Below are 24,001 nucleotides of genomic sequence, written 5' to 3'. Positions count from 1 at the left end.
ATAGGTACTTTAGCTGTAATGACCTGTTTGGAACTGAGTTCCCACATAACAGGAAGCATCAAAGTGAGACAATTGAGTGTGTGTAATGACCAGTTTACAAAGCTGAGGGCAGGGGAAGGATTTAACCTCTTAGGAAAGGTCTTTTATTGCCAGCTGACTAGGCGTTATAAGGAAGACAATTGTAATTTGCCCTCAATTCTTTCTAGTGCCAGAAATCAAACACTAATGATGAAATACACTGAAGCCTTCTTTTAGTCAGTATTTAGCTCTATTATATCTTTACTTAGAAATTCTTTTTTAAAAAACAAATAAGTTTATTGAGATAGAATTCATACACCAGACAATTCACTCTTGTGACTTGTGCATAATTCACCAAAAAAAAAATGCACAACTTAGTAGTTTTTAATTTATTTGGAGTTGTACAACCATCACCATTATATAATTTCAGAACATTTTCTTTTTTTTTTTCCCAATAAGTTTATTATGAAAACAGGCTGGTGTGGAGACAAGGGGACAGACAAGCCCATTTAGGTTGGGTGGCTCAGATGGAGTAGGCTTATTCACATTGATGGCATACTCGCTGAGGGCAGGGGTCAGGTCCTCCGTGGTTAGCGTACTTATGGTCCTTGCTTTTGCTTCGGGAGCTGCCAGAGGCTGTGCCCTTCATTTTGCAGGGCTGTAGGGCATCGTTGGCAGTATCTGAGGTGAATTCCTGGGCAGCTAGGGAGATGAGCCGAATTATGCATGAGTCTGAGGCCTCAAAGCCAGCATGGTTCAGGTAGTAACCAGTCACTGCATTGGGAATCATTGGCGTGTGATGCTCCAGCTGCATCAGGAGGTCCACCAGAGGCATGCTGGGTACCACCAGCTTCACGTCTCGGTTGGCCATGCTTGGCAGCACGTAAACCCCATTAGACATGGCACCTTCCGGGGGCGCTGCGCCGTCCACCGACACTGGAGCCGCCCTGCACAGCTCGGCTGGCTCCCCGGCCCGTGCCACCACAGGTCCCATGCCCCTTGCCACAGCTCCAGCCCCAGGCCCCCCTGCTGTCCCCACAGGGCTGGCCTTGTTCTCTGCAGCGGTGCTGGGCAGTGCGGGCAGCGGTGCCGGAGCAGCTGCAGCTCATTGGGCCGGTGGGAGAGGTGGCGAACCGGAACATTTTCAATACCCTTCAAAAAAACAAAACTCATACCCACTAGCAGTCATTTCCCCATTCCCTTCTCCCCTCCGGTCCTGGTAACCACTAATCTACTTTCTGTCTCTGTAGATTTGCCTGTTCCGGATATTTCATACAATGGAATTGCATAATACGTGGCCTTTTGTGTCTGGCTTCTTTCACTTAGCATGTTTTTAAGATTCATCTATGCTATATCCTTGCTACAAAGCATTTATCAGCACTTCGTTCCTTTTTATGGTTGAATAATATTTCATTGTGTGGATAAACCACATTCTGCTTATCCATTCATTGGCTGATGGACGGTGAATTGGGTTGTTTTCACATTTGACTGTTAGGAATAATGCTGTAAACGTTCATGTACAGGTTTTTGTGTAGGTGTCCATTTTCAGTTCCCTCTGGCATATAACTGGGGTGGAATTATTGGGTCTTGTGTTATCTGTTATGTTTAGGCTTTCGAGGAACCACCAAAATGACTTTCACATTCTCCCCAGCAGTATTTGAGGGTTCCAGTTTCTCTACGTTCTGGCCAACACTTGTCATTGTCTGTCTTTGATTACAGCCATCCTAGTATTGTCTGTCTTTGATTACAGCCATCCTAGTGATTGTGAAGTGGTACTTCTTAGAGCTCTTAGGAAGGATTAAATGACAGGTTTTGGTTTCATCTCTTCTTTATTTTCCTCATTCCTGTCTAACAGATGAACTAGTGAGCAGGAAATAGGAAGGAGAGAGAGAGTTGGAAAAAGAGGTCTCAGGATGAAATACTTGACAGATCTCCACATAAGCGCTAGACCATTAAAGTTCCCTAGTCGCCATTTCTGAGGGTCACCTGATAGACCAATACTACATAGTTTCTCTTTGTTCCTTTTCACTGAGGGGTAGCATTTGTCAAGAGTCAACCATAGAAACAGACTACCTTACTAGAAACTGGTTTTCTTTTTTAACTTTTACTGAGGTAAAATTCACATTGCATATAATTAACCATTTTAAAAAGTACATACGAGTAATATTTAGTGTATTCACTTTGTTGTGCAACCACCAGCTTCTTGTAGTTTCAAAACCTTTTCGTCACCCCATGGAAACTCCCCGCACCGACTAAGTAACCACTTTCCTGGTGACCTCTGGTCTGCTTTCTGTCTTTGTGGATTTGTCTGCTCTGGATATTTGCTATAAAAGGAGTCATACCACGTGGGACCTTTTGTGTCTGACTTCTTTCACTTAGCGTAACATTTTCTAAGTTTATCCTAGAGCTGATTATATTTCCACTGTAGAAAGAGAGCGAAGGCAGTGAATGATACCACTTTTTCTTTAACCCAAAGAATGTGTTAAGAGGAGTTTAGGGAAGAACTTTTTTCCCGTAGTCGCTGCATAGCTGTGCGTTGCGAATGGTCTCTGAAGTCAGCAGGGAGGGTTCTGCTCGCAGAATAGCTCTCTGTGAGGCTGGGAGGAAGGAGCGGTGTCTGTTAACTTTGTCCCCAGCACATTGTACCAACTCTGATGCAGCCATTCCTCCTTTTTCCAGAACGACTGTGAGTACTGTCAGTATCACATCCAGGCCCAGTACAAGAAGCTGAGCGCCAGGCGAGCCGACCTGCAGTCCACCTTCTCTGGAGGCCGAATTCCAAAGAAGTTCGCCCGCAAAGGCATCAGTCTGAAGGAACGGCTGTGTCAGGATGGTTTTTACTACGGAGGCGTGTCTTCAGCCTCGTATGCAGCCTCAATGTGAGACATTCTCAGGGCTGCTTTGGGGATGAAGGTCTTGCTTGTTTTTAAAGATAAACCCAGCGGTTGTACATTTCTGTTCCAGGCCTGGAAGACTTCAGTGGGTTTTATCTTTCTTAGCACTCTGCCAGGAACAAGGTGCATGAGGGCGTCTTCCATTCCCCGGTAGAAAGGAAAACACTGAGAAGGCGGAGATTCTGAGTCAGGTCACGGTGGTCTTTAACAAGGAGTCCATGCTTCCTCTTTGGCTTCTGACATGAATAGTACAACTTTGTCAGGGCTGAGTGGCCATTAGAGAGTGTTAATCATAGTGTTGACATCTTTGAAATCATTTTCCTCATGACCGTTAGGCTGAGGTTGCTTATCTCTTGGAACCCACATTTAATTTAGGAAGCCTCACAGGGGACTGGGATGCTTCTGAGGCCAGTATCCATGGCCTCTCCTTGGGGGACCTTAGCCTCTCCATAGAGTCCCTGCAGTAGGTGATCGATGGCCTTGTCACCAGACTCTAGAAAGCACATCTGAGGATGTGACACATGGGACCTGGCTCAGGGGAGCTACACTTGGGTCAAAAACAAAACATAGATTTTGCTCTCGATCCAGCAGAAATTGGGCTAGAGGACTCCTTCTCACTTCCTCTGTGCTTTGTAATATCAAGCATATTTTTAAGATTTAAAATAATTTCTGTATTTTTTTGCAAATTGCAAAAAGCAATGCACATATGTTGGGTTTTTTTTTAAATGTATGTACAATTTAGCCAAAAGTAGACAGTGAAAACCATTTGTAATCCCACCACCTAGATAACTGTTGGTATATATGGTTCTAGGTTTTTATTCCTGTATGTGTACATTTTTAATAATATAAAATGAGATCAAATTAACCTATACTTTGCAACGTTCTTTTTTCCCCACATAAGATGAGGTTTTCTTTTTTTTGGAAGAGTCACTTACAGCTTTATTTTTCGTGGCTACATTGTCTTCTTTTACATGGCATGTGATAATTTAATTCCTCATGAATAAACAATAGTATTTCCAACTTTTAACAGTACAAACAAAACTTACATTAATATTCTGAATTTTTGCATAGGTCTTAGGTAAATCCCAGACTATTTGATCGAAGTATTGGCATATTTTTCCTCTCTTTTGCCAACTTGCTGTCCTGGCATGGTCTTCAGGCAGAGGTGTGGGCTGCCTGTTGTTTTACACCTCTGACAATCCACGCACCACGAATGCTGCAGGGCCACGTTATTATGGAAGTCTGCGTGCTTGGTGCGCTTTGAGAAACCTCAACAGTTTGTAATAAATGACTACTTCTGCACCTTCGTTACCTCCTGGAGCACTGAAGTTCGGTGATTTTCCTTTTTTGAGGGGGTGACTCTTGTCATTTCAGTGCAGCTGCTGTCGCGCCTAAAAAGAAGATTCAAACCACTTTGACTAATCTGGTGGTTAAGGGCACAGACTTGATCCTTCAGGAAACTCGACAAAAACTAGGTAACTAGTTTCTCGATACTATGTTTCTTTCTCTGGCTTAAATATGTAGTTAGGACTGAAAATGGTTAATTCCTACTGTACGTTATGCTTAGTGAATGATGTGGCCTGAGCTGAAGGAACCAAGCTTGGTTGGCAGCATCTTAAGAAAATAACAGCATATCAATCTTAGCTGTGTCTTTGCGTGGTATGCTTTTTAAAATGTCTTCTTGTATCTGGGTCTAATTCTTAGTGTCCAGGACTAGAATCAGTAATGTCAGTTCCTAGTCAAACTCATCAGTTATCTTTCGCTGAAGCAGGTCTAGGTCAGAGAGTGCCACCTCCACCCTGTCCTTGGGGCTCTGTTGATAAGTGGTCAAGGTCTAGCATGGACCCATAGTGCATATTCCAGAAGTAGGGTATGAATTGACCCCACAAATACTGGTATTCTAGTCAGTGTTCAAAATAAGATAAATGTGTCTTACCCTTGCAGTCCTACTGGTCTGATGTTAGAGGTTAAGGATTCTCTTTTCACTTGTTATTTCATCTTCTTCATTTACAAAGGACCAAGTTACAAAAGCAGAGTTTAAAAAGTGATGTCACATGACATAAAATAGTCTGAATTTTGAGTCCTCTAAAGCTGATGTTTGCATATTCCAGGAGTACCCCAGAAGAGCTTGTCATGCTCTGAGGAATTCAGGGAACTGATGGACTTGCCTACTTGTGGAGCCAGAAACTTGAAACATCATTTAGCCAAAGCCACGTCATCAGGTAGAGTCAGCCTGTCCCTGCCCTGGTGTCCACACCTGGGTTCCCACAGCCTCGCAGAACCCCCTCAGCCTGTGGCTTGTGTTTTAGGGACCATGGGGAGCCTGAAACCTGCTTTCCAGTCTATCTCAGCATCAGCCCTCTTGAAGCAACAGAAGCAGCGTATGCTAGAGATACGAAAAAAGAAATCAGAAGACATACAGAAACGGTGGGAGTAATAGAGTTAATATTTCCTGTTTAGATAATTCATCTCAGGAATCCTGAGAATGTCTTAATAGAGTTCAAAAATGTGGCTTTGGATTTGGGGTGGTTGACTACTTTCTTAACTTTGAAAGTCTTTAAAAGATAATTTTAACATAACCTAAATAGATGGCACTTAAAGTGATGTATTTCTGACTTGTGCATCCTGAGACCAAGGGCCACAGGGTGCAGTAATTAACCTCACTGTGGAAAAGAGGAAGGAGTGATGTGTAAGGAGTTTGTGAACAGGGAAAGTAGATGTTAACCTCTTTAGCACCAGTTTCTCAGTTTTGCCCCAGGTAGGTTTTTAGTTACAGGCTAAGCCAATGTGTAGATTTTGCATTTGTTCAGGTCAGCAATAAAAATGAGGCACTGAACATGGAGAGTCTTTTTAGAGGCAAAATCAAGTGGAAATGGGTGTGGAAGGTAAACAAATCAAAGACTCTTGGCTTTAGGTTGTCTGAATAGTAATAAGAACTACTGTTTACAGCACCCAGCGTGCGCTGAACACCGTGTTTTACACAGTGTACGTGTCTCGTTTGGTCCTTCCCGTAATCTACCAGGTGTTTTTATCCTTGTCTTACGACTAATGTAACTGAAAGCCAGAGAGAAGTCACACCTCCCTGTTCTCCAATGTTGAGCCATTATCTGTCCCAACTCTGGGTGCTGAAGGATAGAATATATAGGTATGGACATAAAAATATACATGGAGCTGTGGACCTTGTAGGAAGTGAAGAGCACCTGTCAGTTTCCAGGCATTACAGTTTGAAGTTTTTCAGAATTTGCTGGCCAAACAAAACGTTATCTCGGCAGGATCTGATAGACAGTTTGCAAACTCATCCTGGAGCTTCCAGGAGTAGGTGTGTGGTCACGAAAAGAATACTGCGCCGGGGTTACCTGATACCAGTCCTGAGCCTGTCACTTATGAGCAGTGGGGACTTCATCTCTTTTGAGGGCTTTGGACTGGATGCTTCCTGACGTTTGTTGTTTTTAAGGAGCCCTTGAAAACCATGTGTAAAATAGTCACCGTGTGAATTATAGCTCCTTTGTGTTAGGACTTCCAAACGTATTGCACACATTATCTCTTCTCAGTAGAGTAAACAAAATACAGAGCGATTCAGTGAGTTCCTGAAGGATCCAGCTCTAACTAGAGGGCTGAGAGCACAGTCTGCAGCTTGCCTCAGGGCTATGCCCCATCGGCAGCACCCGCTGGAAAGCCAGTCAATACAAATAGTAATCAGTTCTAAACTGGTGAGATAATTAATTAACTGAAGAGTTAACTGAAAATCAATTAACTGCAGAGTTAATGAGGCTAGTATTGTTTTTACTGTGTGCTAATCAGAATTAGTAACCAAGGAGGGAAAATTATTTTACTACCAACTGCTTAGCAGCTGGTGGCCTGCCTGCAGTCTCCCAGTCTGTATGTTTTGTGCTCACGTAGTTTGTGACTGCCCGTTTCCTTAAAGATTTCTCCAAAGCTCGAGTGAGGTGAAGAGCCTGGCTGCGCCTTCCTCCTCTCTGCAGCCCCCTTTGCGCTCTCCCCCAATGGGAGCTGAGTTCCCCAGGATGGAAGGAGCCCCAGCCACACAGACGCCCAAGCTTGCAAGAGGCATCTCAGAAGGAGACGACGTCCTCTTTTTTGATGAGTCACCGCCACCAAGACCGAAACTGAGTGCGTTAGCAGAAGCCAAAAAGGTAGCTGGCATCTAGTTTGTTCACCACCTGAATTATCATTCTGTGAGATGTGGGTGGAGTTTCAAATTTTACATACTTGTGACCAGGAAAGACTGACACCTCATACCTATTTATTGATCGTGATAATTAGAGTCAAAGGAATTTGAGATGATAATAGGTGTCAATTTAGTGCTATTAGTTTAATCCAAGAAAATTAGCCATTATCTTCGGACTGTTTGCTGTCAGACTGTAGGAGGTAGCCTCGAAGATACTGTTTTACAGTTGGAGACACCAGTATTAGGGGGAAACATGCTTGGAATTGTTGAGGCCATTGAATTGTCAAATAGTGGTTTAAAGAATCTTTCTCTAAAAGGAATCTGACACAAGCCTATTCTGTAGACAGATGGAAGCTAAGTTGCCCTGATTGAAGTGGGAGTTGGGGGTGGTGGGGACCCCCCGAGTCACCCTGAGTCCTTGCCTTGAGCCTGTCTCCTCTTTGTCCCAGTTAGCAGCTGGAACCGCATGAAGGGCAGAGGCTAGCTGCAAGCTAAAGCCGCCCCTGCAGTGATAATAATAGCGATGACACGTGTATATACTGTTACTCTGTCCCTGTGGTATTTGTGTACATGCTGTGTGCTGTGTGCAGTACGTGCTTTACCTCATTTTATCCTTACAGCCACAATCCTAAAAGGTAGGTTAGTGCTCTGCCATTCCCATTTTGTAAAGGTAGAAACTGAGGCTGAACAGTTAAGTCAGGTTATAAACTAGTTAGTGGCAGAGTTGGAACTCTGCCCTAATGCTGTCCGTCCTGAAACACACTTCCACAATGTTTATGTTGTTCCTCTGGGGGTCTGAAAGCCTACAGACTAGCTGATGTTAAACTAACTATTGATATTTAAACATACTGAGACTTGGTTCAGTAACTTAGAGGCCTATCTTCCATTCTCTTAAACTTTAATAATTGTGTTAATAATGCTAAGTTAAATGAAGGTATACTTTGCTAATTTATGTTTGAGAACAGCCAGAATTCACTGGTTAATCACTGGAAAGGGGTGCAAAGCTCCAGATGTTTGTCTGTGTCATCTTTTAGATTTTCATCTCCCTCGCTTTTCCTTTTTTCTAGTTAGCTGCTATAACAAAATTAAGGGCAAAGGGCCAGATTCTTCAAAAAACAGACCCAAATAGCATTAAGAAGAAACTAAAGAAACCACAGGATGTCCTGGAAGTGAAGGAACGTGCAGAAACGAGCAGCGTACTTTCTCCTCAAGGTACTGGAAATTTCAGACTTGGTGATGGGAAAGAGACATGACTCACGAAGGAAACGTTCTAAGACATAACCAGCCTCCCTGACATCAAAAGCCGGTGTTTTACTTCAGTTTACCTCTATGGACAGTACCTGAGTAGAATTTCTGCAGCTAAAACTGATTTTTTTTTATAGTCACATTAAGTTAAACTGAAATTCCGCATAATGTGAAAACTTGAGATTACTCATTGGATCTTTGTACATATGTATCACTATAAAGATTTGCTTTGAAAGAAGTAGAATTTCTTTGTTTTAAATTGTCCAATTTTTATTTTTAAAACTGAAGCTGACTGGGTTTTTTTTGTTTTTTTTTGTTTTTGTTTGTTTGGAGGGGGAGGTAATTAGACTTACTTATTTACTTTTTTAATGGAAGTACTGGGATGGCAGTGTCATTTGAACATCAGTTTGTAAGTAGGAATTTCTTTGTTGTTGTTAGACCATAATTGGCTCCTGTTTTAAGGTGAAAAAGAGATTCTAATCTAGAGATCAAATCTGCCAGACACACGAGCGTGTGCGGGTACACACACCCCATATTCTAGTTTGTACTTCTCAGCTCGTTTCTTTTAAGAGCCTTCCTTTGCTGCTCCATGTGGGGTCAGTTCAGTTTGAAGGGCCTCGTGGGCAAAGGCAGAGAGAGTGGGGCAGCTGAGCCAGCGAGGCTCGCCGGCTCCCCAACGTTCCTCTGGAAAGGCTCAGGCCTTCTCTTTCTGCTCTAGCTGAGGGTGGACTGGAGCCTGCCAGAAAGAAGAGGAGAGAACAGCTCGCCTACCTGGAATCAGAGGAATTCCAGACAATTCTAAAAGCGAAATCGAGGCACACGGGGATCCTAAAAGAGGTAAGAAAGAGCCCAGGGGGTCAGAGGTGACGGGGACTTCCTCAGACTCAGGCGCTTTGTCGTGGGACCAGAGTCTGTTCCTGTTACCTCGACCAAGACGTAGCTGTGCGTCAGTTTGTTTGAGTTTGTTTTGAAGAATAGAAATATTGCTAATAGAGTTTAGCTTTGCCTTTGTTGCACTGAAGGATATCATTCAACATTATTTAAGTTGACTTCAGTATTATAAAATATTTTAGTCAGTGCTTTTAAATAACTTTATGTGGAGTATAGTCTGTAAAAATATTGAATTACTATACTATACACTTGAAACTAATATACTATTAAGTCAACTGTATTTCAATTTTCAGTAGTTAACTAATTTTTAAAATGTTTACATGTAATTATGACTGTGAAGTTATGTCTGAATGGCTCTCCACAACCTACTGTTTTCTGCCTTGCAGTAGGGGAAAGGATTTTTCCATTCATACATTTTTATATTATACTTTAAATGCTCTAAATCAATAATTAATCAACCCAGCATTCACAATGCCCCTTTTTAATAACAAGTATTTTGTATTGTTCCCTTATTATTCTGAAACTAAATTTGTGGATAATATAAATTACCTACCTAGTAATTTCAAAAATATCAATATAATAGCCTAGCTATAATACAAAGAGGGAAAGGGGAAAATGTTTATGATAAAAAAATATGTATTTCATTACGTGAAATACATGGGCACAACTGCCCTTGAAGAAATAATGAAGTGGTCAGAGGCGTGGACTTGCACATGTGTGTAAGTGGATTTACCAGACAGCTAGAGATGAGGACTCAATAGATGCATTTTCTTGGTAACTTAATACCATGGACCGATTTCTTTGACAATGTAATTTATTTTTTTAAACAGTGAATAGTCCTAGGAAACTTTTGAAGACATCAAAGCTCAGTTGTCCCTCAACATCCACAGGAGTTGTCTGGTTGCACCTTTGGAATAGTCCATGTATATTAAAATGATGCATAAGTGTTGTAGGTTGTATATAAAGCTGTTAGGTTCCAGGGTTATGTCAGGTTTTTCATCCACATGGATGCCAGGGTAGAACATGCAGAACAATTCTGTGATGCATGAGGACCTGTTCCATGCACTGCAGAAGGTGTAGCATCCCTGGTGCTTGCCAGTAGTGAGGGTAGCAGTCACTGGAGTAACAAAAAAAGCGCTCCTGGAAATTTTCAAAATGTCCCCCATTTAGTGCCAGTACTCTGAATGATCTGCCCTTCTTTTCATTAACAAGTGACTAATGGGCAGTTTTATGTTACATCTTTCTACTGGACTTGGGACTCAGTCAGGAGAGGTGCTCAAGCAGACCCTGAAAGACTGTAGAGCTGAGCTCCTTGGCTCTTGCGGCACTAAAGGCCTCATGCTCCCTGCCTTGTCCAGCTGTGCTGGCTCCAGAGCTGGGACCACGTCCTGCTGTGAATATGTCTCTGCCCTCACACCTTCTACCCGTTGTTCAGACAAGCAGGGGTGGCGCCTACCAGGTGCTCGTTCTGGAGAACAGTACCGAGTGGTCGGTGTCATCACTGGGGAGGCGTCTGGCACCTCCCACAGCCGAGTCTGCACTGGCACAGTTGAAGTGATCCCCTTCCAGTGCACACTTGACCTGATGACATTCTTAATCACGTTAGTAGTTTAAATTTGTATTTAGCGTTTTACAAATCACCAAATCCTTTCATATCTTCTTTTTGCTTGTTAAGGGCTTGTTTCTACTTAACCATCTTTTGAGTTGCAGTTCGATGAGCCACAATCAAGTGTCCTTGTACACTTAGCTTGTCTCTTCAGTTCTGATTTGATTGTTATTAAACAGCTGCCTGAGTATATATCAGATTTGGTCCACGGTCTTCTGGATGCTTATCCTTCCAGGCTGAGGCTGAGCTGCAGGAACAGTATTTTGAGCCCCTGGTGAAGAAAGAACAAATGGAAGAAAAGATGAGAAGCATCCGGGAGGTGAAATGTCGGGTAGTGACATGCAAGACGGTGAGTGCAGGGGACGGCTCCCACCGCGGCCTGTCTGGGGCTCATGACTCGGCAGGACATGGAGCCTCTGTGGCATTGGGGGGCACGTCTTGTGACTGGCATCCTGTCCAGCTCATGTAATTAGGCTGGAAACTAAACAGCCTGCCACAGCCCAGGACCTGGCTTCCCATGACCTGGCCACCAAGCTCCGATGGCAGCATTTGTAGTGAGATGCTCCCCATTTGACCACAGGTCCCAGTTCTGTGGATGAGCCTCTTCCCCTTGGACCATTGGGCCCAGGTAGTCTTAGCTCTTCTCAAATTTTATCCTATCCTCAGCCTGTTGTCCCCTTCTACTCAGGGCCTCGCCTACTAGATGGGCTCTCAAAGCAGAGTGTAAATTGTATTATTGTCGCTGCAGAATTTTTCGCTGAGTCTGTTAGAAAATTCAAAATCCTCTATTCCTCAACAGTAATAAAAAAAAACTGTTTGCTGAGCTCTACTCCTTCATGTCTTCTAAATACACCTACGTGGCTAAGTGGCCTCATGGGCACCTGTAAGAGGAAGGAGAGGCTTAGCTTAGCAGGTACAGTTTCCTCTATCTTTACTTTGAGAACCTTAGATTCTGTTTACGTGATAGGGGGTGGCCCTGAACCAGCTGCTTCCTTGAGAAAGTGGGGACCCTGGAGCATCAGGAAAACATTCACCTCGGAGGACAGCTTCTACTCTGCCAACATGGCTGTACTGGCACGGAGCTGGTGTGTTTGTTTCCTGTTGCTGCTGTGACAAATACCACCAACTGGGTGGCCTAGAACAGCACAAGTTTATCTTACAGTTCTGTCGGTCAGAAGTCTGAGTGTCACTGGGGTAAAATCCAGGTGTCAGTATGGTGTGTCGAAGCTCTAGGGGAGAATCCGTGTCCTTGCCTTTCCCAGCTTCTCAAGCTCACATGCATCCCTTGGCTTGTGGCCCCTTCCTCCATCTTCAGAGCCAGCGACGGCTGGTTGAATCCTCTCATCACATTGCTTTGACCTCCTCCCCCATGTCCCACTTCCACTCTTGAGGACCCTTGTGATTCCACTGGGCCCACCTGGACTATAGGGATAATTGCTCAGTCTTAAAATCAACTGATTAGCGACCTTAATTCCATCTGCAACCTGAATTCCTTTTGCCGTGTAACATAGCATACTTACAGTTCCAGGGACTAGGGTGTGCATGACTTCGGGGGATTATTCTGCCTACCCCAGGTGGTACACCACTCTGCTCTGCCCTCTTTGAGGTTGCCAAGGCCAAGAGTTGTTCTTCCAGATGCAGTGTGATTACCAGAAATTACACCACACTGTCCTGGCCCTGCTTCAACCTTCTCCCACCATTTCTTGTTCTTTTCAATCCTTTTGAAGATCAGCATTAAAAGTGAATTATTAATGTCTGTCTTGGTTTTGCTATTTATGAAATAGGAGTAGTAATAAGCTTCTATCCTTTTCGGAGGCCTTAGAAGAGAAAAATGAAAGAGCAGCTGATGATCCTCCCTAAACAGACCCCATGCCTAGGGTCTGCGGTCTTGCAACCAGAGACGAGAGTGAGTGCAGGACAGACCGGCCACAGCTGGGCAGAGGCTCTCAGTCCTTTTCTCCCTTGGCCCTAGCCATCGTCTTGATGCCACGAAAGGTGGCTGTGTATCTCACACCTGGCCAGGCTGGAGATGTGAGGAAAAGTGGTATCAGGAGGAGGAACGTCAAGGGGTCACACAGATCAGTGCAGCTGGGGAATGAGAGGGGAGCTCCGCTGGTGGCTGCTGGTGGCGAGGAGAGGACAGAAGTCCTCAGGAACAGACTGCCTCGCAGCAGCTGGCCCGTTTCCCCTTCAGTGCTCTGTTTTGTTGTTTTGTTTTTGTTTATTTGTTTATTTTTATTGAAGCCTAGTCAGTTTACAGTGTTGTGTCTATTTCTGGTGTACAGCGTAATGTTTCGATCATCCATATACGTACATACATTCTTCCTCATTATAGGTTACTACAGGATACTGAATACAGTTCCCAGTGCAGTACAGAAGAAACGTGTTGTTTATCTATTTTACATATACTAGTTAGTATCTGTAAATCTCAAACTCCCAGTTTATCCCTCCCCACCCTCATTCTCCCTTGGTAACTGTAAGTTTGTTTTCTATGTCTGTGAGTCTGTTTCTGTTTTGTAAGTAAGTTCATTTGTGTCTTTTTTTTTTTTTTAAGATTCCAGGTATGAGTGATATCTATGGTATTTGTCTTTCTCTTTCTGGCTTACTTCACTTAGAATGACGATCTCCAGGTTCATCGATGTTGCTGCAAATGGCATTTTTTAATTCTTTTTTTAATGGCTAAGGAGTGTTCCATTATGCATATATACCACAGCTTCTTTATCCCATCATCTGTCGATGGACATTTAGGTTGCTTCCATGTCCTGTCTGCTGTAAATAGTGCTGCTGTCCCTCAGCTGTTGACCAGACATGTGCATTCCTTTGGTTTCATGCAGTGTGCATACACCCACTTCAAGCCCTTGGAGACCTGCGTCAGTGAGCAGCACAACTACCACTGGCATGACGGTGTGAAGAGGTTTTTCAAGTGTCCCTGTGGAAACAGAAGTATCTCCCTGGACAGGCTCCCCCAGAAGCACTGCAGGTATGAGAATCGCCAGGGTTCTTGGTCCCATCCACCCCCTTGAACATTTTCCCCATTCCTGTGTGATGGCTTTTCCCTGGGGACTCTGGGCATCCTCCACCCAGGGAGGGTCAACCTTGTTCTGTGCCCCTTGCAGCTCCTGGACATCCCTGAACACTCCTGGAGGTGGGGGACCCTGCGTCTTTCATGGTGGTGTCCCCAGTACTCGCTTAATATTGTGCCCGGTGCACAGTAGTTATCAGAAATGTTTGTTGAATAAAAAAACGGAGCCTGGGTAGGGTGGGTTGGTGACCAGTGTGTGTGTGTGGCGGGCTCGCATAGGGAGTTTGTTTCCTCCACTGTAAGGAGTTATTCACGTTTTTTAAATATGTGAGTATGTGTGTTTTAAGGGACTTTTTGCTTTTACTTTGAGGGGGATTTCAGATAGAGGCAGAGCTGCTGGTTTGACTGCTCAGGGGGCACGGGTCATGTAGAACACACTGAACAGTACCTGTGGAGTTCGGGGTGGACGATCGCACCGCAGTTTGTAGAACAGTCACTGGCCCATCCAGCACCCTCTTCGTTTTTGTGTTTCTCTGTCCCCTTCCTCACTCACTGTCATCATTGTTAGGTATCTGTTCTTCACTGTGTGATTTTATTTTCCTATATCATCGTGGTGCATTCCATTGTTAAATTTTCCTAAATCAAACTTTTCTTTCATTCCTTGGTTAACCCTACTTCTCTTCATGATTTTTTAATATTAGTACACTGGTATAGTCAGTTAGCTAATATTTTATATGTGAATTTTTTACCTATCTTCATAAGTAAATTTGACCTTTTTTTCTTGTATAGACTTAACCTGGTTTTGGAACCAAGATATATGAGCCTTATAAAATGAATCAGGCAGCTTTCTGAAGTAATTTATATTAAATAGCAATTATTTCTTGAAAGTTTAATGAATCTCAGTCATAAAATTATTTAGGCCCTGTTTTTGAGGGGGGAGGTGGCTTTGATTATCGATTTCATGGTCTCTCTTCTGCCAGTTTCAGCATTTTATATTTTTCTAGGAATCCATTTCACTTAGTTTGTCAAATTTATTAACATTTAGTTGTCCCTAATATACTTTTTTTCAGTCTATTAGTTGCTAATTTTTATTAATGGGTATTTACTATATTTTGTTCTTTTTTTTCTTTTCTTTTTCAAGATCAACCTTAACAGAAATCTCTTGATTCCATTAACCTTTTCAGAAAACCATCTTTTGGTTTTCTAAGTGTTTATTGATTTTCTTCATGTTTTATTGATTTCTGCCCTTATCTTTCTGCCCTTCTCATTTCTTTGGGTTTGCTTTCTACCCTTTTCTGTACTTCTTCAGAATAAAGGAGTTTAAAGCTTAAACTCAGGCTGCAAAGTTTGATGTAGTTAAAAGTATTCTTTAACATCCTGGGCCTCTTAACGCCTTTCACTTTCTGAGATGGCCTGCACTCTGTCTATGGAGTGTGTATCTACTTTTTCTTTAATCTGAACACCCAGCCCCGCACCTCTTATCCTTTCTCTTGCCTTCTGAGACGGCCTGCACTGTCTTTGGAGTGTACGTCTCTATAAATAAATCTACTTTTACTTAAAAAAAAACATTTTTTAACATACTAGATGATTTCCTTTTTCACCCAAGAATTAGTAATATTGTTTTAATTTTCAGATATATAGGATTAACTTTTTCTTTTTTCTTTTTTTTTTTTGTTAATTTCTAACTTCATTGCGTTATTCTTGAAGGACATAATTTGTACGGTGTTGAATTTGGAATTTGGAAATTGAATTTGGAATTTGAGGCAATTTCAAAATCACCCCTAGTCTTCCCAAGAAGGTCTCAGCAGGACATTCTCACTACCTTTTTGTTCGCTCATTTCATTGTGGTTGTTATTTATTTCCAGAAGCCCAAACTTCAGCCTCACTTAAAGTTCCTCCAGAGCCAGTTTGAGGTGGGGGTGGGGGGACATGGCCCCATGCTAGTTCACCACCTGATCAGGAGCTGGCTTGTGAACTTTTTCACAGTCCAGATGAGAATAGTTTTAAGTAGCCATTTGTATATTGATACCTGGCTTCCAACAGCAAGAGCTTATGTAAAACATTTGAGAGCAGAGAAATATGTTCCTTGAGGACAAGTGGTAAGAAGAACTCAAATGGAAGAGCACGATGCCTTTCAGTCTCCAAGTGGCACTATTATTTTGTCAAGAACATCTGCTTCCTCTGGTTTCTCTCAGCGATTCTTGCTCTAGAGCAGAAGTGGGCACTTTTTCTGTATAAAACCAGAGAGTAGATACATTAGGCCTTGCAGGCCCTGTGGTCTGTTTCACAGCTACTCAGCTTTGCAGTCGGTAGGTAATATACAAATGGGCGTGGCAGGCTGGACAGCTACTGGCCCCTACAGTGAGTTGTGTACATAGTATCATCACTGGTCTGGTAGGAGGCTGTGAGAGTTCTCTCCATAGATGTTGAACTGGTCTCTAGCCAGGGAGAGGCTCGGAGCCTAAGGCCGTTAGTGCTGACGCTGACGCTCGGGCAGGAGTGGCTTCTAAGCCAGAGAGGGAGGAAGGATGCGGCTGGTGGGGCAGCCCCCTGGCCCCAGACCGTCTCAGACCCAGCTGTGCTGGGAGACAGATTCTCAGGGCGTCACTGTATTTCTTTTCTGTTTCCCTCTCTCTTCCCCAGAGTAAACTTTGTACAAAATAAGCTTTCCCCATAGTATCCCCATGCTTTCTCAGGATTGGGCTCACCTATGGGAATAAGAGTCTCTAGGCTCTTTGACTAATAAGAAAGTGAAATCTTTGGGTTTCAAAAAGATTTCCTTCCTGTTGTGTTGGTTTAACACCAAATTTGATATTGACCTTTAAGTGGAAAATCAGGATATCATAGACTTCCCTGTTCTCACTACTGAAAAGGGGGGAAGGATTGTCCAAACTAGAAGGAAGAGTAATCCTTTCTTATTACAACCTTTCAGTTCCAAAGAAGGAGAAAGGGGCAAGCCGTGGGCTACACATGGCTGTAGGCAAGCTTTCTCAATCCAAGGGTCACCCCAGTGACCATCAATAAGAACCATGCTTGTGGGAGAGGGTATAGCTCAAGTGGTAAAGTGCATGCCTAGCATGCACACGGTCCTGGGTTCAGTACCCAGTACCTCCTCTAAAAATTAATTAATTAATTATTTCCCTCCCCCCAAAAAATTAAAAAAAAAAATAGAAACCATGCTTGCATGCATTACCTGCAGTGTGCACAGCCCTGTTACCCTCCCATTGGAATTCCTTCTCTGAAGTATCTAGCTTATTACAGAGTTGAAGTGCACTTCTCAAATCATCAGAGTGTGTATTTTTAGTAGCAATAAAGCATAGCCTGTAATATGAATGTCCCTTGATCAGCTTCTGCTTAAATAGGGGAGCTCTTCCCCCAAGTGCAGAGAGCACCATTTTCTTTATCTGTGTGGTCCCATAAACTCACTGCTGAGTAAATCCTATCTTTTCTGTTTCAGTAACTGTGGCCTCTTCAAATGGGAACGGGATGGAATGTTAAAGGTATGTCATTTGCAAGGTGATTGATTTTAGAGACCCAAGCAAATAATGTTGACCTATTTCTTATTAAACTATTTTCACTTTTCTAGGAAAAGACAGGTCCAAAGATAGGAGGAGAAACCCTGCTCCCGAGAGGAGAAGAACATGCCAAGTTTCTGAACAGCCTGAAGTAGCCCTGACTTCAAACAGGTACCCACAGCCTCCATTGCTTCCTGTGGTTCTGGAAAAGCTGAGTATTGGGTCTGAATTGCCTGTGTTCCTGATTGACATAGTCAAAGCAAATACTTGTTAAGCCTGCAACTTTGCCTCCTTCCTCTGTTGTGTTGATTTAATGCCAAATTTAACACTGACCTTTAAGTGGAAAATCAAGATATCATTGTCTTCCCTGCTCTCACAATGGATGGCAAAATTCACACAATTTTTATGCCCCAAAACTGGAAGGTATATCAAGAGTTGTGTTTCTCTGTCTTTTGGATTACAGAGTATTCAGTGTCAAAGTTTTGTCACAATAATGTGCTGGTATTTCTGCGGACACCCAGAGGCAAAAGAATTAATTTAGCTCAAGTAACTTGCTTAACTTGTGGGCTTCGGTTTCCTTGTCTGTCAAATGAGGAAGGTTGTACCAAATGATCATGAAGGTATTTTTGAGCACACAAAGTCTACAAATAATGTGATTTTTTTGCCATCTAGAAAATCACACATATCGCCCTTGACATAGTCGTGCTGCTTTGGTATTAAAAGCCAGGTTCTGCTGTTACCTTTATCTTGTTCTTCGAAATCATGTCGCTGAACCACTTGGCATTTCAGTTGATGTCTGTATGGCTCTCTGTGCCCTCACAATGTTGTGGAGCTCTGATGGAATACTTAACAATTCTTAGCATTTTAAAATATGGCTTGAGAAAACTTTGAAACCTCTAACCAAAACAAATGCAAAATTTGAGAAGCTGTTGAAGCCTGATTGAAAACAGAAATATCCCACAAAGACAGAATCCCATGGAGTTTGGGATGAGCAGATATGCTTCATTATACACACTAAGAGTTGTAGATCTGGGACTGCTTCCCCGATGGAGGGTGACAGGCAGGCAGGTTACTCCCGTGGCCCCCGGTCTTCGGCACACTAACTCTGTTGCTGTGGGTGAGGCGCCCATCCTCCCTGTCTGCTAAATGGAGAAGGTGACTTCTCAGTGGCATGGACGCGAGTGAGATGGCACCTGTGTGCAAGGGCACAGCAGGTGCAGAGAAAAGGTGCTTCCCAGATAAGAGCACAGAGACCCAAAAAGCAGATTCTTTCTGAAAGGAGCTTTTTGGTTGGGGGCTGGCGAGGAGGTGTTGGTGGTGAGGCTGGAGAGGCACACGGCCGGCCTTAAACTTTGCAGGGCCTCCTTGGGTGTGGTGAGGATGTGGGTCTTGACTCTAGGTGTTTGTAAAGATCACTCAGTCGCTGCATGGAGAATGAGGTGGGCGGTAGGGCTGCTAAAGGCAGAATGATTCTTAAATATCGCAGCACTTGAGGGAAGGGAATGGTGGCCTGGATGGAAGGGTGGTGATGGAGATAGACAGTGGTGGGTGGCCTTAAAGGACAGGCAGAATTGTGCAGGACAAGGAGTCCAGTATAACGTCCTGGGTTGGGTAACTAATGCGTGGATGTTGAAACGCTGAAGGGGTGGAAGGCAGACAGGCCAGATGTTCAGATGCACCGGTCTCCCCACCCAGGGATGATCAAGGTGGCTACAGGAAGCAACTCTGGGGCAGCTCGGCCCTCAGGATAAGCCTCTTACCGCCTGAGGTTCCCCGGGAGTTTGCTAAGGGCACACAGGAATGTGGAATGTAACCACTATTTTGTACACGCATTAGGTGCTCAATAAGCTTCTGAAGAATTAGCAGTTTTATGAGGACCAAAGGCCAGAGAATGTGGTCAGCATTCCAGGTGAGGCAGGATGGGGTTTCACTGGATCAGCTCCTTCGTGGCCTTCAGCCATCTCAAAGGCACCCATGAAGTCTTGGGTCTTTGCCCTGAACCAGCCAAAGATTTGGAGTCACCCACAGGAATCGGGGTATATAAGTCTGGGAGGGTCACTGGCAGGAGAATAGTTGGGGAGAAGGATGTTACTCATGGAAGATCTATTCCAGGTCCTTCTTCAAATGCAGCTCAGTATTTATGGGTGAAATGATAAAAATGTCTAGAATTGACTTTGAAAATACAACAGAAGGATGGAGGGCAACGCATGGGGGTATTGATGAATCAAAAGTGGCCAAGTCACTAATTGTTAAAGCTGGGTCATGGCTATGTGGAGACTCGTACTCATTTCTATATTTTTGCATTTGTTGTAAAATGTCCTGATGAAAAGTGAAAAGGTAAACAAGATAAGCAGCTGGAGCTTCTCTGTGATCCCTGCTCAGTGTCTCTGGTAGCAGTCGACGCTCCCTCCTCCAGGCTGTTGCTGTGTTTGGAATGTTGCTCTGGCAGGAAACACACTGGGGTGGGTTTATCCATGGCACCTGCGAGCTTGTGTACTTTAGTGTGGTTTGATTTCCAGGCGCCAGACAGAGTGCTGCCCTACTAGTGCTCAGTGAATGTTGGGTGGATGGAGGGGTTTTAAAAATTGTGAATACCAAGAACTTAATAAGTGTTTTTTGAATTGCTAAAAGAAAAAGAATGATAGAACCTCATACAGGCTACCACCAAAAAATTCCACTTAGGAGATTCCTCTACCTGAGCAACCTGATTTTTCCAAATACCACATGACCCAGGTGAATGCTGATACACCTAAAGGTTGGGTAACCTGGTAGGATCATCATATTGGGATTTAAACTCTACCTAGAAATAATTTAGATTTCCCCCGAGATGGTATTACAGTAGGAACATAACACTTACAGGAGGTGGCCATGAGAGAGAGTTGATTTAGGTTTTTAAGAGCCAGAAACAAATTTCACGTTCCTTAGATTTCATCAAATTCTGCTCAATGTGAGCAGAAGGTGTCGTGTCTGATGCTCGTGTTCCCCCAAGGTCACACCCTAATAACTGTATTTTAGGAGTATTTCACTTTCCAGGAGGTGTGTGTTTGGTTCTTTTCCTTTACTAACAAAGGAGAGAATAAAGTGTTTAACTCTCAAAAAGAACCAAAAGCACTTGAAACTCTGATATTTTTAATGGCTTATTTAGAGTAGGTGTGTTTGTCCTATAAACATACGACGGAGCTATGTATTTGATGGAGGTTACAACTGAGCAGCTGCCCGGAAATTGAATTCCAGGTTGCTCTTTGAGGAGCCCCTGCCTATGTAAGAAACAAGTTCTTGCTTGAGCCAAGGGTGTCGTCAGAGTCCATGTTCACTGGCATATTGTATGTGAGTCGTGCAGTAATGTTCTTACAAAGGTTGATGGTGAGCTGAATCTGGATGTCCTCCTGTTTTTAAATTGAATTTTAAATAATAAAAAAATATAATCAAGTTACTTCTCAGTTACTCTAGATGTTGGGGGGCTTTCATTGGGGGTGCCGTGTGTGTGTGTGTGTGTGTGTGTGTTGTTAGCATACTCAGGGATATGAGACAGGGTGGGTGGACTGGAAGGGAACTAACTGTTTGCTTTGAAAGTATGATTCACTGTGAGACCAGTCTTTACCCTACCGACTTTTTCGGTGTGTATTAAATGCTTTCATATACATCCAAAGTATGTGTTTAATTTTGTCTTACACTGTCTTTGGCAACATATGTATAATGTGTAGTGTATAATGCCTTATTGTATGATCACAGGCCATCAGAAAAGGTCAGCACACAAAAACTGGCCTTGTCCTTCATGGTTGGTCACAATGTTCAGATCTTCACAATAGATTTTTTTTTCCTATGCCTTTTTCTATTTAGAGGAAATAAGTGGCTTTTTGAAGAAAATCATCTTTCTCTTGAGTTTTGTTAAAATAAAATGTTTCCCGTTCCAAACAATAAAAGGAAAACTGAACTAATTTAGATAGATGTGGAAGCATCCCCAGAGGGAACTTAAAACATTAAAAGCTTCAACTTCCAAAATTTTTGCAGTTTTCAACTTTTAAAACCATTACAAGTGGATGTATAGCAGAGTTGACAGGAAGAGATAGCATGAATTGGGTTTTTGTATAAAAGATGATGATAGAAGTAAAGTTTGATATTTATAACAGATTTAAATGTGTCTGACAACATTAGTTTCTAAAAATCAGGAGAGTAAATCTGTCTGCCCAAGTGTGTCTGATAGCAGCCCATCATCACGGCCTCTGCAGGCAAAAGAGACATCTCTGGGGCCATGGGAGGAGACGTGGAAACAGCACCGCTCACAAGGATGACTGGCCCCAAAGTGGAATTCTATATTTGCCAGTACTGAGGGAAGAAGGGGTGATGTATCTAAAGAAAATAACAGAGAGGCACAAAAGTGAAAGAAATCACTTGGGTTAGGTTGACAACAGTTTATGAAAAGGCTGTGGAATTTTTGAAAATCAAAGGGAGCCAAGAATATAGCCGCACAGCTGGACTATCCAGATCAAGACGGGTAGGTGGCCTGCCACGTCTGCACGGTCAGGCCAGGTATCCAGCAAAACGGCCCTGCGTTTTGGAGCAAAGACAACGGTAATGGAGGTGGTGAAAACTCAAAGCCATTTCACCAGAGAAAGGAACAAAAGAACTAGAAATATATATGCAGTGAATTTTTGTTATTCACATTGACTGTGTTTCATAACACCACCAGCTTAACCAGCAGAGACTCAATCTCTGCTCCCAGTGGAAATACAGGGTGCGGTTCCTGCAAGCCTCAGGTCACATTTTCTTCACTGGATCAATGCATCGCCTTATATTGTGTGTGTTTCTGCAGAAAGACACTCTCTTTAATATGTATTGTTGATTCTTTAACATGGAACTCACTGTGACTCATGACTGTACAAAGCTGATCTCAGCATGCATGTTTTCTCTGTGTGGCACATCCTTAGGAGGCTATATAGCACTTCAGCACGACACGTGAGGGCCATTTGAAACAGCAAAAGCATCCAAAAAAGCATGAAAATGTGAGGAACACAGCACAAAAAGGACAACTGTTTCCAGTGTCAGAGCGGAAAGCAGCAAGAGCACTGCTTCGTTTGACCTCAGCCAGGACAGCTTCAGCTTCTCATTGGTCTGCACACGTGCGTGTCCAGAGTGACCACAGAAGCACCATGGTGTTGCTTTTGGACTTATAAATTTTAGCAATTAGGTGAGTGCACAAACAAGGAATCCACAAATAAGGAGCAACGGTATAACATTTTCTAAAACCAGGCAGATCGGGAGCGTCCCCACTTTGCAGATTAGAAAATTAAGGGATTGAAAATATGGGTTGAAACCGGGACTGTAACCAAGGCTGTGGTAATGTTGCTTGGGGAAGACTTCTCTGTTGGGATTTTTTTTAAGTCAACTTTATTAAAGTCTAAATTTCACATAGTGAAAGGTACACATCTTAAGTGGATGACTCAGTAAAATTTTGATGACTATATGCACCCATGTAACCACCACGACAAGCAAGAGAGAGGACATCTCTGTCTCTCTGGAAGATTGCCTTTCCCACTTCTCAGTTAGTCCACACCCCCTGGTCCCGTCCATCACTGGTCTGTTTTCTATCATTATAGTTTAGGTTTGTCTTTCACGGTTTCAGAATCACGCAGAATGTACACTTGAACATCTTTCACTCAGCGCGCGCGTGTGTGTGTGTGTGTATTTTTAGTGGAGGTACTGGGGCTTGAACCTAGGTCCTTGTGCATGCTAAGCATGCACTCAGTAGCTATACCACCCTCCACACTAAGCATATTTTGACAAACATCCATACTGTTGCCTTTGTCTGCAGTTTATTTTTATTGTTGCACATTTCACTGTATGGGTATGTCACAATTTATGGATTCACTTGTGGATGGACATTTGGGTTGTTTCCAGTTTGGGGTTGTTATGAATAAAGCCGTTAGCATTATTCAGGTATAGTTTTCCTGTGAATATGTTTTCGTTTCTGTTAGGTAAGTATCTAAGAGTGGGATTTCTGGTAAGTGTGTATTTAACCTCATAAGAAACTGCTAAACTATTTTCCAAAGTAGTACCATTTTACACACCCACTAATAATGCATAAGAGTTGCATTTGCTCTGTATCCTCACCAGCACTTGATATTGTCGGTCTTTTTAGTTTTGTCCGTTCTGATAGGTGTATGGTGGTAACTCATTGTGATTTTAATTTTACATTTCCCCCATAACATCTCTTCCGGTGCAGTTGGCCATTTGTATACCTTTTTTGGTGACATATCTATTTACTTATTTATTGAGTTGAGTTGTAAGAATTCTTTCTGTGCTCTGGATACAAGTGTTTTGCAGATATATGTGTGATATTTTCTCCCAGTTAGTGGCTTGCTTTTTCATTTTTTTTTTAACAGTGTCTTTCAGAGCTTTTTTTTCATCCTGATGAAGTCCATTTTGTCACTTTCTTTTATGGTTCATGTTTTGTGTTCTAGCGAAATCTTTATCTGCCTTAAGATCAGAAGGTTTTCTTATAGAATTTTTAAATATAGTTTTAGCTTTTACAGTTAGGTCTGTGGTGAATTTCAGATTGATTTCTCTAGAAGCTGTGAGGTAAGGGTTGAGGGTCATTGTTTTCCAAATGGATGTTCAGTT

General features: G+C 42.9%; 1 protein-coding gene and 1 pseudogene across 5 annotated transcripts in view; one reads left to right on the top strand and one right to left on the bottom strand.

Moving 5' to 3' along the window:
• MCM10 (minichromosome maintenance 10 replication initiation factor) overlaps positions 1-24,001 on the top strand; it is a 92,032-nt gene that overhangs the window by 12,550 nt on the left and 55,481 nt on the right. For 2 of the 5 annotated variants that reach the window (XM_072955062.1, XM_072955060.1), the window contains exons 10-20: positions 2,698-2,897; positions 4,287-4,387; positions 5,024-5,134; positions 5,222-5,339; positions 6,838-7,066; positions 8,169-8,313; positions 9,065-9,183; positions 11,079-11,192; positions 13,678-13,823; positions 17,323-17,365; positions 17,452-17,551. In XM_072955062.1, the coding sequence (XP_072811163.1) occupies positions 2,698-2,897; positions 4,287-4,387; positions 5,024-5,134; positions 5,222-5,339; positions 6,838-7,066; positions 8,169-8,313; positions 9,065-9,183; positions 11,079-11,192; positions 13,678-13,823; positions 17,323-17,365; positions 17,452-17,535 (1,410 nt within the window). In that variant the 3' untranslated portion in view covers positions 17,536-17,551. Of the gene's footprint in view, positions 1-2,697; positions 2,898-4,286; positions 4,388-5,023; positions 5,135-5,221; positions 5,340-6,837; positions 7,067-8,168; positions 8,314-9,064; positions 9,184-11,078; positions 11,193-13,677; positions 13,824-17,322; positions 17,366-17,451; positions 20,814-22,308; positions 23,287-24,001 lie in introns of those variants that run through there. The other 3 variants (XM_015245617.3, XM_072955063.1, XM_072955061.1) reach the window with 2 other exon arrangements.
• LOC116277062 (transcription initiation factor TFIID subunit 10 pseudogene) lies at positions 95-1,207 on the bottom strand (annotated as a pseudogene).

The sequence above is a fragment of the Vicugna pacos genome, chromosome 35 (assembly GCF_048564905.1).
Source record: "Vicugna pacos chromosome 35, VicPac4, whole genome shotgun sequence".
Lineage (NCBI taxonomy): Eukaryota > Metazoa > Chordata > Mammalia > Artiodactyla > Camelidae > Vicugna > Vicugna pacos.
Note: the sequence above shows the minus strand (reverse complement) of the source record. Positions and strands in the feature narration are given on the sequence as shown.